Source organism: Geotrypetes seraphini, chromosome 7 (assembly GCF_902459505.1).
Source record: "Geotrypetes seraphini chromosome 7, aGeoSer1.1, whole genome shotgun sequence".
Taxonomy (NCBI): domain Eukaryota; kingdom Metazoa; phylum Chordata; class Amphibia; order Gymnophiona; family Dermophiidae; genus Geotrypetes; species Geotrypetes seraphini.
This window is the reverse complement of record NC_047090.1, coordinates 21,559,328-21,575,609: the sequence shown is the minus strand read 5'-3', so window position 1 is coordinate 21,575,609 and position 16,282 is coordinate 21,559,328. Positions and strand designations below refer to the sequence as shown.

The 16,282-nt window shown below is 42.0% G+C and overlaps 1 protein-coding gene across 3 annotated transcripts in view; it reads left to right on the top strand.

The window, feature by feature from the left end:
* Window positions 1–16,282, top strand: part of LOC117363311 — a 393,068-nt gene that overhangs the window by 330,060 nt on the left and 46,726 nt on the right. For all 3 annotated transcript variants that reach the window (XM_033950808.1, XM_033950807.1, XM_033950806.1), the window contains exon 13: window positions 7,989–8,086. In XM_033950808.1, coding sequence (XP_033806699.1) covers window positions 7,989–8,086 — 98 coding nt within the window. The remainder of the gene's footprint in view (window positions 1–7,988; window positions 8,087–16,282) is intronic.

Here is a 16,282-nt window from a genome sequence, read left to right as displayed (position 1 = left end):
CCCGGCCTTGCAGTTCAGTCCCCCCCACCACCCCCTGAAGGACCGCTCGCCCCACTGACCTTCCTGCACCACCTATGAAGCAGCCCGCAGCAGGATCGCGACGTCAGCGTTCCCTGAGCTGCTTGGGCGCTGCTTCCTGCGCCACGGTCCCGCCCCTCCTCTGATGTCAGAGGAGGAGCGGGACCGTGGCGCAGGAAGCAGCGCCTAAGCAGCGCAGGGATCGCTGACGTCGCGATCCTGCTGCGGCTGCTTCATAGGTGGTGCGGGGAGGCCAGGGGGGCGAGCGGTCCTTCGGGGTGGGGCGGGGCATCATGCCTTCAGGGTGGGGCGGGCGGGCAGGCAGGCAGGCTTTCAAGGGGGAGGGGGGTGACAAGCAGGCAGGCAGGCCTTCAAGGGGGGGACAGGCAGGCCTTCAAGGGGGGAGGCAGGCCTTCAAGGGGGGGACAGGCCTTCGGGGGGTGTGCAGACCTTCAAGGGGTGCAGGCCTTCAAGGGGCAGGGACAGGCCTTCAAGGGGGGGGGCAGACAGGCCTTCAAGGGGGGACAGGCCTACAAGGGGGTGGGACAGGCCTTCAAAGGGGGGGACAGGCCTTCGGGGGGTGCAGGCCTTCTGGGGGGTGCAGACCTTCTGGGGGGTGCAGGCCTTTAAGGGGGGGACAGGCCTACAAGGGGGGACAGGCCTTCAAGGGGGGGACAGGCCTACAAGGGGGTGGGACAGGCCTACAAGGGGGTGGGACAGGCCTTCAAGGGGGGTGCAGACCTTCAAGGGGGGACAGGCCTTCAAGGGGGGGACAGGCAGGCAGGCCTTCAAGGGGGGACAGGCTTACAGGGGGGGATAGGCCTACAAGGGGGTGGGACAGGCCTACAAGGGGGTGGGACAGGCCTTCAAGGGGGGTGCAGGCCTTCGGGGGGGTGCAGGCCTTCGGGGGGGGTGCAGGCCTTCGGGGGGGGTGACAGGCAGGCAGGCCTTCAAGGGGGGACAGGCCTACAAGGGGGGGGACAGGCCTTCGGGGGGGTGCAGGCCTTCAAGGGGGGACAGGCCTTCAAGGGGGGGACAGGCCTACAAGGGGAGGACAGGCCTTCAAGGGGTGGGACAGGTCTACAAGGGGTGTGCAGGCCTTCAAGGGGGGACAGGCCTTTGGGGGAGACCCTGGTTTAGAAGTACACGGAGGGAAGAGGGTGTTCAAAGAGACGTGCATATGCCAAACTTTGGGGGGGGGGAGAAATAATGGGTCTGAAAATAGAGGAGAGGGAGAGAGATGATAGACCATGGGATTTAGGGAGAGAAGGAACAGAAAGGGAGAGAAATTGGACACAAGGGATGGTGTGGAGGAGGGACAGAGATACTGGATAGGAGGGTAATTGGGAAAAGAAAGGGAGAGATGGTGGACTCTGGGGTGGTGGGGAAGGAGGGAGAGATGCCGGATGAAAGGGTAGTTAAGAAAAGGTGGATCTGTGGAGGGAGATGAAAAAAAGGAAAGATACCAGACTTCCTGGGGAGGGAAGGGAAATGTAAAGGGAGGACAGAGTTGGCAGATGGATGGTTAGCATGCAGAAAGAAGAAAGAAGGAGACCCTGGCAAGCAAGTTATCAGAAGAAAACCAGAGCCTTGGACCAACAAGATTTGAAATATAACCAGACAACAAAAGGTAGAAAAATTAATTTTATTTTCTGTTTTGTGATTATAATATGTCAGATTTGAAATGTGTATCCTGCCAGAGCTGGTGTTGGACTGCAAACGTGAGTTAGGATTTAACAGAGAGAGGAAAAGTCCTTTTTGTTTCTTTATTTTATTTACACCACAGCGCCAGTGTGGTTAGGAGAAGCCAAAGGGAATGAAAAAGCTATAAAACCCACCAGGAGTTTTGAAAAAAATCACCCAACTGGGCAGGAAAATCGAATTGAAAAACCAATTCAATAGGCTGAATCGAATCGAAATTGTTTTTCCTGAATCTGGCAGCATTATTTTGCGCTACTGTCTTAGACTTTAGGACCTGGGATTGGGGAGAGATGGCATCCTCAGTACTTTATAATGCAAGTGAAACGAGGATTTGGTCAGACTTTTGAAGGGTCTGCGGAAAAAAAATATTGTATAGGCCGGGGACATGAGACAGCAGGAAATGGGAACTTTTCTTCCTTCTATTTTTGTGAATGGAAAGGCTGAGGATGTCAGAGAGTTCAGTTAAAATATGTGCTTTATAAGAAAATATAATAATGTGTTTTATAAAGTTTATAGCATAGCTGACCTATCCAGTGAGGTGTTCCTAGTGGTGGTGGTGGTGGCAGCGTGTCAATATGTTGAGAGGAAGAGGTGGTCTGGGAAATTCTGCTGAGCAAACTCCGGGCCCATTTCCACCCCCCAGTTAGTCCACTCCACTCAACTGGTTCACACACTGAGTGGGTCTTTGGGTGTTGTTTTGGGATCTCTTCCAGTGGTTTATCTCCTTCTGGTCCAAGGAAGGAAACTTTGTTATCCTTAGCATTGACCTACAGAATATGTTTGTAACAGCGCTGCTTATGTGGCATTAGGCTATGTAGTGATCGAAAGAAAATAACAGACCTTTGCACATTTTTGCACTATATGGTGGGTGTATGAGGAGATTCACATTTCCTGTACAGCTAAGTCCATGTGAAGTTACCTTGTGCTGTATTTGACATCTAGCAAGGTCTCTGTTTGAAAGGAAAGATCTAAACTTAAAAATGAAGTGGCCAGAAGTTATGGTAAAAGCAAATAGTGTAGCTGATTTTAAGAAAGATTTGGACAAATTCCTGGAGGAAAAGTCCATAATCTGTTATTAAGACATGGGGGAAGTGTCTGCTTGCCCTGGATCGGTAGCATGGAATGTTGCTACTCTTTGGGTTTTGACCAGGTATTAGTGTCCTGGATTGGCTATCATGAGAATGGGCTACTGGGCATGATGGACCATTGGTCTGACCCAGTTAGGCTATTCTTATGTTATGTTCTCATCTGTAGGGGCCTTTGTTTTCACTTCTTATTTTAATGTTTTTTTTTTCTGGGAACTTATCGGTGTTTTTTATAATGGGAACAAAAATGGAAGAGAATTAATGTGTGTGGGATGAGGGGGTAACTAATTTCTTCAGCTAAATAATTCAATCCACTTCAAACAGACATAGGAGAACTCACGCACCATTCACACACCCTCCAACCAAAAACGTCAAAAGAAAAAAAACTGTTCGACAACCTCCTAGCCATTCGAGCTGCAACACTCGACCCCCAACTCTACAACCAATTGACATCGACCACAGACTGCAAAACCTTCAAAAAGAAATAAAAACCCTTCTATTCAAAAAACACATAAAACCGAACTAACACAATCAGAACTGTCCCAAGCATCACCTGCAACTACTCCATATGTACTTCTGATGTCATGACAATTCAGACATAATTTATGTTATGTTATGTTTGGAATATAAGAAAATTTTCACTGCCTGTTTCTATTCTGACCATTTATTCCGTTTCATGGTCATTACAAAAAATATTTTTTTACATGGGGGGGGGGGGTGTGTCAAAAAATGACGGGCCCCGGGTGCCACATACCCTAGGTACGCCACTGGTCACATGTTATGTTATATGTGATCTTATGTCCAACCAAAGCCCCCAAAGCGGAGCTCGAGGTGGGTTACAAAAGCATTAGCTTTACGGTGAAAGAGTTCAAAAAAGCGTGGGATGAACACAGAGGATCTAGAATCAGAAAATAATAGTAAATATTGAAGAACTAAGGCTAGTACTGGGCAGACTTGCACGGTCTGTGTCCATATATGGCAGTTTGGTTGAGGATAGGCTGGAGAAAGCTTCAGTGACTGGGATGGTGTAGATGGGTAGAGTGAGCTTTGACGGAGACTTCAGTAGATGGAACCTAAGCACAGGACTGGGCAGAGCTTTGGATTCTTTCCCAGAAATAGCTAAGAAAAAAAATTTAAATTGAATCAGGTTGGGCAGACTGGATGGATCATTCGGGTCATCTACTATGTTACTATGTTTTACAAAGAAATAAACATATAATCGGCCATTACTCTTCTGTATTTCTAATTCTTCAAACTTAAGTACCAATAAAGCCTCGTCCCACACTCTGAAACAACCTCATACTTTAAAAGTAAACATTGAAACAATATTATGTTTCCAGTCTGCCTTATACAGTTCTTCACTGTCAGTTTAATTTCCATCCTATAAGTTCACATAGAATTTTTCTTTTTTCAACCATCTTTATTTTCTCTTCTTTATTAATTTCCAGGTACTTTAGTTAGATTGTGAGCCTTCGGGACAGTAAGGGAATTTTTTAAGTACCTTCTTACTTCTCATTTATAATCTTAATGTATATTTTCTACAAACCGCTTAGAACCTAACGGATGTAGCGGTATATAAGAAATAAATTACATTACATTACATTATACAACCAATTCTGAAAAACAAATGTGAATTTAAATAGCTTAGTATACATTGCTTGTTGCTTTTAATTTCAATTCTGAGAAACATTGATATTCAGGTGGATTTTATAGATGGCATCCTAAAATTTGAAAATTAAAACTTCTTATTATGTACAGAGTAGAAAAATAGTCTTGAAATGCATGATTATTCTTGAGATAGGAAAACTGAAATCCTAACAACTGGTAACGCTGGAGGGAATATGGCTAAAGCCAAGCAATTAAAATCTGCTTGGGTCATATTAAGGGATCTTTCCCCCAAGAAATTTTACTCACTATAAACAGCACAGGAGAAAAGCAATGGTGAACAGGATCCAAATGAACAGATTTGATGATAAGGAACATTAATTGTTTATTGAACTGCAGAGGGACATCTGTCACCTCTGCGCTGAATAACTATCCCTCCAGCTGGAGATGGTATCACTCATGGCACTAAGCATCCCTGAAGATGCTACAAATGTTTTGTTTCTGGATTTTCTTTTTTTTTAGTTCAAAATTTTTATTGAATTTTAAAAGTACAGACAATGGTCAATAGTAAAATGCAAAATATAACAAACAAAAGATGCATGAAGCCAAAGAACATCCCACCATGACTGACTCTTGTTTGAGGATGCTTGACAGGGTAACAATTTTAATAAAATTTCCTTAAATAATTTTCCCATGCCAATCCTGAGCAAGCTTTGATACACTGCAAAGAATAACATTTTTCAGTAGCAGACCACTAGTTTATCAGTTTAGGTGAAATTGTACAGTTAAGCAGTGGGTAGATTTGACCTGCTGATTCCAAAAATAGCACTAGTTGCCTCCTATCAGCGCTAGTTTTGAGATACAGAACATGTGCCATATACCACTCTTCACTCTGCTTGCCCATTAAAAAATCAGAATATTTTAATGTAGTGTTTAAATTAATATTTTATAAGCATGAAGAAAACATACTGTGTACCAACATGAAAATCTACTTATTTCATACCAAAAGCACAAGCTTATGATACAAACTTTCCAGTCACTCAACATACAAGAAGCCTCTTTTGTAAGACTTCCAAGAGTGGGATCTTCCAGGACAATCCCGCATATGATTCCAACAATAGTCTGCCATCATGTGCGCATCTCATCTTCCTTGGTATCTGGCTTCCATTGTTTTTATGTCTTGGTGAAATCTTTCACCTTGCTCTTCGCTTGTCACCAAGGTTCTCTGGAAAGTGATCTAAGTGACTGTGCAGATGATGGCTTTAAACACTCATGTTACAGCCAAGACTGTTGAAATGAAAGAGCATATCCTCTACTAATTGTGTGTAGTTGTCTGCCTTCTTGTTGCCAAGAAAATTTTTCACAACAAGAACAAATCAGTTTTTCACAAGAACAAATCAATTTCATTTACTGATGCTATGAAATGTGGGCCATTTATAAGTTGTCTGATCTGTGGAACATCAAAAATTCCTGCCTTGATTCAAGATGGCGTCGAGGATGGACACCTGAACGGGAGGCAGCGAGTCGCTGAGTTTTTCTTAGTACTTACCACAGTGGAATTCCGACCTGCAATGGGAAAGAGAAAGGGGACAGTTCATCTTAACCCTCCAGTGTCTGGTGCCCTGCAGCAAACTCAGCTGACGATTTCAGCTGCCTTTACCCGCTCAACCATGGAGACCCACTCTACTTCGGAGGTGAGCTAGGAGTTGTCGGGAGACCTCGGAGCTGGAGCTGCCTGGACGATTCTGAGCCCGGAGCAGAGGTCAACTCCTCCCCAACCCGGAAGTCTGGTGGTGCAGGGAGCTGCAGGAGCCCAGCAGCCTGACGAGGGGAATCTGGACTCCAGCAAAGGAGGGACAACAATCCTGGAAACTCAGCAGGAAGGTGTTGGTGTGGAAGCTCAACTAACTCCCACTACAAGTGAAGTAGAGGTGAGAGGAACTTCTAGAGGGAACAACATTAGTTTTGGGGAGTTGAAAAGACCAGAAAAGATTGATATGGAAGCGCTGTGGCAGGCCATATCTATAATTGACACCAACCTAAAATTGAGTCTTTCAACTATAAAAAATGATTATGGAACTATCTATTCCAAGGTGGAACAGCAAGGACTGCAACTATCTAAATTAAGTGAGAAACTGGAAGTAAAGACTATCCAGTTGGAATTGGTTAAGGAAAGATCATTTATTTCCCGCAAGTTGGAAAACTTTGAAAACTCACTTAGGAAAAACAATTTAAGATTTTTGAATTTTCCCAAATGCCCAGTTATCTCCCCAGTGGAGATGGCGAGAAAATATTTTCGAGAAGTCCTAGCCATCCCTTTGGAAAATTTATCTCCAATTGTTAGGGCTTATTACCTGGATATAAGGAGACCACAAGGGGAGTCGACCCCTAAGGAAAAATCTAAAGATAATGTTGATCTGTCTTTATTTCTGGAGAGTTCTCTTGAGGTGGTTACAGATAGAACCACTCTTTTGCTGACTCTAGTCTTGGAAAGTGATAGGGAATATGTCTTATGCCTATATTTCCATCATATAAATGACAAATTTTTGGGCTCAAATGTCAGAATTTTTCCAGATCTAGCACAGAAAACCCAGAGGCATAGAAAGGAGTTCTTGGCCTTGCGGCCTAGAATCCTGGCCTTTGGGCTACTTTTTTGTTAAAATTTCCAGCAAAATGTTTTATTTCTTATGAAAATAAAAATTTTCTCTTTTTTGAGCCTAAACAGTTATTAGATTTTTTAGGACCAAAAGAAGGGTTGGTTTCTTAGTCCATTGATGAATGACCTGTCTATTGGCTGTAGGGTGGATAACCAGTGCCGTTACTCTAATTTAGAACAATTTGTTCAGTTTATTGAAATGTATTTCCTTTCTTGAATCCAATATTTTTGAACTAAATAGCTGATTGTATTTCTAATATACACTTAGGTGTATTTATATGCTAATTTGTTTTTTCTTTTTGTATATTCTGATCTTTTGTCAAGATTGTTATGCTTGATGAAAATGTAAAAGGATATAAATAAAAAATTTTTTAAAAAAAAATTCCTGCCTTCAGTTTTTCCATGGTAAATCCAGGTACCATATGCGCCATGTATTCAATGCACAAACCATATAGTCCCTTGGAGGCCAATCTTTTTTGTCCAATGTTCATATTTTGCTCTACTATCCCTAACGCAATAAAAGCAAGGATACTTAGGTCAGAAAACCCAAAGCACCAAGAAAATTTATTTGTGTTGGCCTGTGTATTTGATAACCATACATGTGACACAGAGGGAATCACTACTAGCAAGGTGTACCTGCAACTCAGTTGAATCAAAGAACTGAAATAATTCAGCTGAATGCCCTAATGTTTGAAGGCTCTGTGAGTTTCTTGTCTCAAAGTCTTGCTAAATCACCATCCTTCAAGCAGTTTTGTGGTTCACAATATTTTCCTTCCAGTTTGTTTTCTTGCCATGCTCATATAGCTTTTCTCTAGTTCAGTCCCAATTTAATTTCTCTTTTCCTTCCCTCCCCCCAGCAAAGCGGCAGTCTGTTCTTTTGAAATCTGTCATCATTGTTGCCCTCTCCATCTCTTTCCCCCCAGATTCTGGAGATTGTGGACTATTATGTAACAGATGGCCTGACAGACCTCCGACTCTTCGCTGTGATGGCTAGCTTGGCACAGAAAATAGCTACACTAGAGTAAGTATTCAAAGGCACAGACACTCGTGAATTTTAACTCCTTGGTGACAAAGGAATTCACTTGTTAAGAGCTGGTGCAATTGGATGCCTTAGGTGGGTACCTAGTGCAACAAAGTATCCCTCTCCTGCTGCAAACTTGTAAAAACACAGACTGTTAATTCTAGATTGGGCACCATTTATAAAATAGCACTTTAGCACTGGGTCTGCCCTTTAACTTTTAGGTGTGAGGATTTGCGCCAACCAAACCCTAGTGTAAACCCTCATGCCTAAGGGGTCCTTTTTTTAAAGGCACGCTAACCGATTTAGCAGATGCTAAATATCTAAGGCGCCCATAGAATATAATGGATGCCTTAGCATTTAGCGTGCGCTACGTCAGTTAGGGCACCTTAATAAAAGGAACCCTAAATTAGGCACAGATCCTCCTTATTCAGTAAAACTGCTTGCATATTCCAGGAACACCCCTATGCTGCTCTCATGGCCTTGCCTGCTCTTCGGATCTGTGCATAAAATTTATGTACAGATCGTGGCGGCTAAAGATATGCATGCAAATTTTAATAAATGCCAATTAGTGCCAATAATTTGTTATTAGCGGCCAGTTATTAGTGCTAATTGGCTTATTTGTCAATTAAATTGTGAGTGCGAGTTGCCAAAATTGTATGTGCAATTTCTGAGCACCACATAAACAATTAGGGGGTTAATTTTAAGACATTATAATTGGCAACAAATTCACGCTATATCAGAATATGAAAAGCAGCAAGCAATTTCAATAGCTTTAATTTTTATTATCATAAACCCACCGGACTCTTGCCCCGCCCCCTCCTCCCCATATCCATTTGTTATAAATGTACATTTACCTGTATGGATGGTGATTTCTAACACCCTGCAGGTCTTCCAATATGTGGGCAAGGAACAGCTGCCTTCCCCCAAAGCCACTCTTTACCCTCCCTTCCTGCACCCTACTCCGCTCCATACCTCTCCATTCTCACGAGTCAACACTTGGTGGAGCAGCCCCACATTTAAATCAAATGCCGACCACAACAGGTGAATATTGAGGGAAGAGTATGCACTCAAATGATATATTTGGGAAAACAATCTAAACAATCACAGACGGGAACCAAAATGACACAATTCTTTGCCATGCCTACCCTTATCTAACTGCTGAATTTGTGCCTCTTAAAACCAACTTTGTACTAACCCATGAAGGATTTATACTAGTCACTTCAAAGGAAATGCAGTCCTAGAGGCAAAGTCTGAAACATAAGAAAACCATGTTATAATCAATCCAAGATCAATTTTGTTCCACACAAGAGAGAAACAAGATGGCGGTGGCGTGATAGCAGTCAGCGCTAGAGCTCTGTCTTACCTTGTATTTTCATTCATCTATTTTCTTCGGGTTCTGACCGCGGAAGCATGTTGGAACTATGCCTCACAGTAAATGCAAGGGCGTTATCCGGCTGGACCTTTCCACAGGCGGACAAACGCAGATGGACCAGTTCCTGACAAGCTCACCGACCGCAATCGGAGGGGGAATCCCTGCTGTAGCACCATTGGAGAGCCATGGGGTTCAAAACATTGCTTTCCCCCCTCACCCCCAGCAGCATGATTGCCGCCAAATCTGGCAATGGAAGGTGTGGCTGTTTGAATTCCAAAAAGCCAATGAGCTCGATGCAATCACACGGAGGAGGGCACCAGGCAAACCAGGAAGCCGAGCTGACTACCTATCAAGGAGCGGATGACACCGACTCCTCAGTTCAAAATATATGGAAAGTGCTCCAGAAGCTTGAAGCTGCTTCCACAAAATCCCCAGGAGACATTTTAAAAGTGATTTGACAACTTCAGTTCAAAATATTAAGGTAGAAACTAACTTGAAATTTTAAAAAAATTGGAAAAGAGATTTCCTCATTACAAAATGTTTCTTCTAATGTGGTAAAAGACAGACTTTTTCTTCAAAGGAAAATTGAACAGTTGGAGAATTTTAATAGGCATCTTAATGTACACCTATTGAATTTTCCTAAAGTGGCTTTTTCTACACCAATTGATATGTTTAAAAAATACCTGAGGGAGAATTTGAAATTCTCCTCTGAACTTTTGCCATCAGTAAATAAAATTTACTAATTACCTAGGAATTCAGAAAAGTTGCCTAGTAATCAACCAGATAATCCACAATCAATTGATTTAAATGACAAAACAGAGAGCTCCCAGGAAGAAATTGAATACTGTGGAACATTGATAATCTCTTTAGTGTTTGAGCAGGACTTGAACGCAATAATGAAGGCTTTCTTCCAATCTTCACAAAGATCTATCCTGATGTGACCAAGGTCACTCAAGACCACAGAAAGATGTTTCTAGCTATGCAGGATGAAATACTAAAAATGGGAGCTACATTCCTACTCAGTTACCCTTGTAAATGTCTCCTCACATATGCTGGGACTAAGTATGTCTTTTTTGCTCCGGAACAGCTCCAACACTTCTTAGACACAAAGAAAGTTTTAAACTAAATAAACTAAGTGCTGCCGAAAATATAGGCCGTGTTCATGTTAAGCCTTTTCTTTAGATTTGTTTAATGATTTGATAAATCAAATAAGAGTTCTCTTTGTCTCATTAATTTTCTTGTTTCTCAGTGCTGCTATTGAGGTCTAAGGAGGAGTTTAAATAGATATGTGTAAGAAAGAATAAAGGTTTTCCGTTTTTCTGTTTTTCTAGCAGTTTGTTTTATTTCCTTATTGTTAAATTAACAGATTTTTCCTGGAAATTCTTATACTGATATTCCATATTGTTGTAACAAGTGGATTCTTGTATGTTTGGTTTGAAATGCATAAATAAATAAAAAAATTTAAAAAAAATTTGTTCCACACAACAGGTTGTAGGCAAGCGCCCCTATGAGGTAGAGTAGAGATGGTCTGGAGATAAGGGGTCATTGTTGTTATTGTTAGGTGCCACCTACTCGTGCTTGAGTCCTCCTAGTGACTTGATAACTTGTGGATCTTAAAAGAAATCAGGTTTTTTTACTAGTCCAGAAAGGTCCTCCAGCATCATCCCCATGGTTGTTTTCAACGTGTCCAGCCATCTGATTCCAGGTCACCTTCTTCAATCTTCCCAAACATGATGTCCTTCTCCAGTGATCTCTCTCTTCTGATGTTGTGACCAAAATAAGACAGTCATAACTTCATAATTTGGGCTTCGAGTGAAATAGCCAGTTTGATATCTTCCAGAATCGATTTGTTAATTCTTCTGGCAATCCATGGAATGCCTAAAATCCTTCTCATTAGATGAAAAAAATAATGATAATTTCTACAGTTGTATTTTTTTTGCTGCTCTTTGAGCCCTTTCATCCCTTCAAGGTATAGGGACCTCTTTATGAGAAGAAAAATTATTTAAAGTGTTTAGATTGTTGTACTCCACTGTTTAATTGGTTAATCATTGCCACTAAGCAAAATTATTCTGAAAGTTAGAACCTGCAGTATAATAACAATCATTAAAATTTGCTTAACTGTTGGATCCAAGGCAGTTCAAACAGGCCTATAAATTATTGATATATTTTTTTCTTCAGAATTTCACATGAGAGCTACCTATCAGATATTTTAGGGGGTCCTTGGTACAATCAGAGCCTAGATATGAGGAACCCATCTGTTTGTCTTTAGCCAAATGGGGGTACAAAGATCAGAGAATGGAGACATTTTCATTTTATGCCTCTGAACGCTCCTTGTTTACATTGTGAAGCTTTCACTCACGTAGCGCAGTAGCTACGGCTGCTCATTAAATAAAAGTGGGATAGGAAAGTTTAGAGTTAAATAACTAACCCCCCCTCCCTTTTTACAAAAACGTGGAAGAGGTTTTTAGTGCCAGCTAGCACGCTGAATGCTCTGCGCTGCTCCGACGCTCATAGCTTAAAATTGGCAATTATCACATGATATAGCTGGCCAGTGGCATAGTGAGGGTGAGTGGCATCTGGGGCGGTGGTGCCCCTCCTCCGCCCTCTTCTCCACCCCTGTTCCTTCCCAACCCCCCAACCCCCACCATGCGCTCATGCCCCCCCCCCTTATCTTCCCCCGTACCCCTTTAATTTTCCCAGTGCGAGCAGCATTACGAACTTGCTGGCTGCGTCGTGTCTGCTCTCCCTCTGTTGTCACTTCCTAGGTGCAGGACCCAGAGGTGACGTCAGAGAGAGCTGCTCACCATGGAAAAACTAAAGAAGTACAAGGGAAGGGAATGGAAGGGGCATATGCGAGTGGCAGGGGGGGCATATCATTTATAAATAAGTTAAATAGCACCAATCACAGTACAGATCCACGTGGCACTCCACTATTTACTCTCCTCCATTGAGAAAAATGATCATTTAACCCTACCCTCTGTTTTCTATCCAATCACCAATTCCTTTGTAAACCTAGGGATACTTTTAAGAAACTTTTGAAGACATGGTTATTTGTCAATGTATTTTTGTGAACAAAAATGCAGTAAGTATTTCTGTGATACTTTTAAATGGACAATGTATTTATGTGAACAAAATGAGTATGTTTGTAATGTAGGACGTAAGAGAATCTATGAGTATATGTTATATTGTTGTTATTTATTTTGTATGTTGTTTTGTAAACTGCCTAGACTTTAGGTGGTATATACATTTTAAAAATACACTCCTCCCTCAATATTCACGGGGGTTAGGGGCAGAGCCGGAACATGAATATTGAAAATTTGCAAATAACTTTAGGGACGACTCTGCCCCACCCCGCCTCCCTCCCGCCTTCCCCCGGCATCCAGGAATTTATCTGGTAGTCTAGCGGTCTTTTGGAGCAGGAGCAATCTTCCTACGCTCCTACCCCATGCAGATCACTCATCCAAAATGGCTGCCATGAGTTTCCGTAGTCTCTTGAGACTATGACGGGAACTCATGGCAGCCATTTTGGATGAGTGATCAGCATGGGGTAGGAGCGTAGGAAGATTGCTTCTGTCCTGAAAGACTGCTAGACCACCAGGTAAGGTCTGGGGAGGTCCGGGAGGGAGGTGGGGGTGACTCCGGATTTAGGAAATCACAAATAATCAAAATCGCAAGTCTTAAAACCGCGAATCGGGAGGGGGAAGTGTAAGTACAACATGAGTGAAACATACCCCTTCTTCTACAAAACCGCACTAGCGGTTTTTAGCACAGAGAGCTGTGCTGAATGGCCCGCACTGCTCCCGATGCTCATTGAGTTCCTATGAGTGGCGGGAGCAGTGCGAGCCATTCAGCACAGCTCTCCACGCTAAAAACTGCTAGCGCGATTTCGTAGAAGAGGTGGATAGTATTATGTCAGGAGGTTACCTCAATCCAGAGATATATATATAGATAGATAGATAGATATACAGTATATAAAGAAAGAAACATTTTAAAATAGATCTATGAGAAATTTGTTGAACTACTTTTATATGTGTGAAGTCGTCACACTATATTCACCTTCTGATGATCCAACTATAGCACTATCTGAAAAGTTTGGTTGAAAATATAGGAGCCAATTTTCAGAATGCAGGAGGCAACCTGGCTACCTCCCATGGCTGGTGGTGAACCCGTAAATTTAATGCCAAGGCCATATCCAGTAACTGGCATTGAATCTCCAGTATATTTTTAGCTGTGATGGGCATAGCCAGCCAAGCTAATATTCATCGGCTGACCGACTAAGTTATAGCGTCTATCTGGCCACTAAATGTAGCTGGTCAGTCAGTGAATATTGTAACGTGACATAGCCGTTCCTGACTGGCTAAATAGCGCTGAATATTTGGTGGATATTTTTTTATTTTATAAAAGTTGTAAAAGTTGGAAATGTGCATTTGTAATTTATCCATCTACAGTCATATTTAATAAAATGTGTACATTCATTACAACGCTGGCCATCTCCTCCCAGGATCATGATAAAGTGAACACGGTCTTGCTGTGTGATTTCTACAGATTCCCACAATAGACTGTGGGGAATAGACCGCAGACTTCCCACAAGTAAAGAGGCACTAGAGGTTACAAATGCAGAAAGGGCTCAATGACAAAGTCTACCAGAGGATATCAAGCATGAACCCAGAGACCCAGCACAGGATCCGTGTTTCAGCACAAATGCCTGCTTTAGGGGTCACAGTTGCGGTTGGGTACAATATTGAGAATAATATTCAAGACGTACCTCAATGTTTTGCCGTGCATTTTGCCACCATTGAGGTACTTAGTAATATACATAGTAACATAGTAGATGACGGCAGATAAAGACCCGAATGGTCCAGCCAGTCTGCCCAACCTGATTCAATTTGAATTTTTTTTCTTCTTCTTCTTAGCTATTTCTGGGCAAGAATCCAAAGCTCTGTCCGGTACTGTTCTTAGGTTCCAACTACTGAAGTCTCCATCAAAGCTCACTCCAGCCCATCTACACCATCCCAGCCATTGAAGCCCTCCCCCAGCCCAGACCATGCAGGTCTGCCCAGTATTGGCCTTAGTCCTTCAATATTTACCAGGCATTTGTGCCAAAACACGGAGCTTGTGATGGGTTTCTGGGTTCATCCTTGATATCCTCTGGTGGTCGTCATCATTCACCCTTTTGGCCTTTTTAAAATACTGTTTTATTAATAAAAAGACTTTGTATTGTAATCTCTAAAGCCTCTGTACTTGTGGAAAGTCTTTGGTCCATTCCTCCTTTGAAAGACTTTGCTTGCTTCTCGACGTGGAGTCTTGTTTTTTTTTTTTTAACTTTTGGACATCTTATAGATTCCCTGTATGATTCTTTAAGAGCCCGTTCTGCAAGCAAAGATGTTCCACATGGAGAAAAAGATTGACAAAATGGATCCCGTAATTTCAATTTCTTTTTGACAACCTGCATGTGCTGTTCAGATAAAGACACAAAAAAACCTTTTGGTTCATGTATGAGATTTGGATTTAGCTCACACCTTTTAGCGGTAGCCCAAGGTAGCTAAACGTGGCCCATTTATTTTGTTTAATAAGGAGGTGAATAGCATTGACAATACCAGCAACCATGATTGAAAAAGAATCATTGTTTCTTAGATTGTAATTCACTCTATTTGCAACTTGTAAAACATAGCAAGTCTAGTTAATTTAGATTCTACAATATTTCCTTCAGCACATTAATGTCAGCATTTAATTGTCAGTTATCATTGTCCACTAAGATTCAATTAGATCCATTCAAGTATATGCATATTAAACTTAGAATTCACACCTTGAAACCGACTTCAAATCACAAGAGCAGATACTAGGTATAAGAAAATTCTAGCTTAGACTTGCTAGTCAATGAGTAATATTGGACTGCCATTTGTCATAAGCTCGGAATTTTTTAATGACGTTTCTAATTAATGATCATTTAATCTATTTAAATCTGAAAGTTTTCAGTTGCTTCCTTCATTTGACCAGCCAATGGAAATAAGGGAAGTCATTCTTGCATGCTTTTGTCCTGGAGGCTCTGGGCCTAGAGTATCCCAGTTTAATAGGGAATTCAGAGCTCATTAGTGAAGAAACGCATTAGGAATGACTGCTACAGTGCCACACTTTGCAACTAATAGCCTTGCCAAACAGAATTGTTTCTGTTTCTGCTCACTTGTTGTGAAATCCTTTCAATGTCAACAAGTGGTCATGTCAGCAGGAACCTGCCTTTCGTCCCAACAGTTTTATCCGTTCCTTCCTAAGCCAGACTTGTGTCATCCTCCATTGTTTAACCCATAATGCAGCCTGAGCAATCACAAAGCCTTCATAGTCATTCATCATCAGCTCACAAGTTCCGTCGGCAAAACTGCCCGCCAAAGTTTGGTCCATTCCGCCGACAGAAATACCAGAGAAAGACACTAAAGTGTTTTCAGCCAGTTCTTTTTGGGGAATCCAGACAGATGAAAAGTGAAGCTAGCAAAAGGTATCACACAGGACCGGACATACTAATAGGTTCCCTTCTCCCTTCTCATTTTGTGTCTATGGGAGAAATGCTCATCAAATCGGGCCTAAAGTAGGGGATTTGGAAGAATGAAATGCAACTGAGTATTAAACCAGAAAATGCTTCAGAACTGGGTCAATCTTTTTCAGGCAAAAGAGTTATGACACACACAAAAAAGGCCCTCTGAAGAGAAGCATCAAAAATTCAGTGATCATGAGCACTCAAAAGAAATCATAATATTTAGAAGTCATAAAAAGTTGCTATCAACAATATCAATAAGAAAATATTTAGAAACATAAAAATATGTGAATTGTAA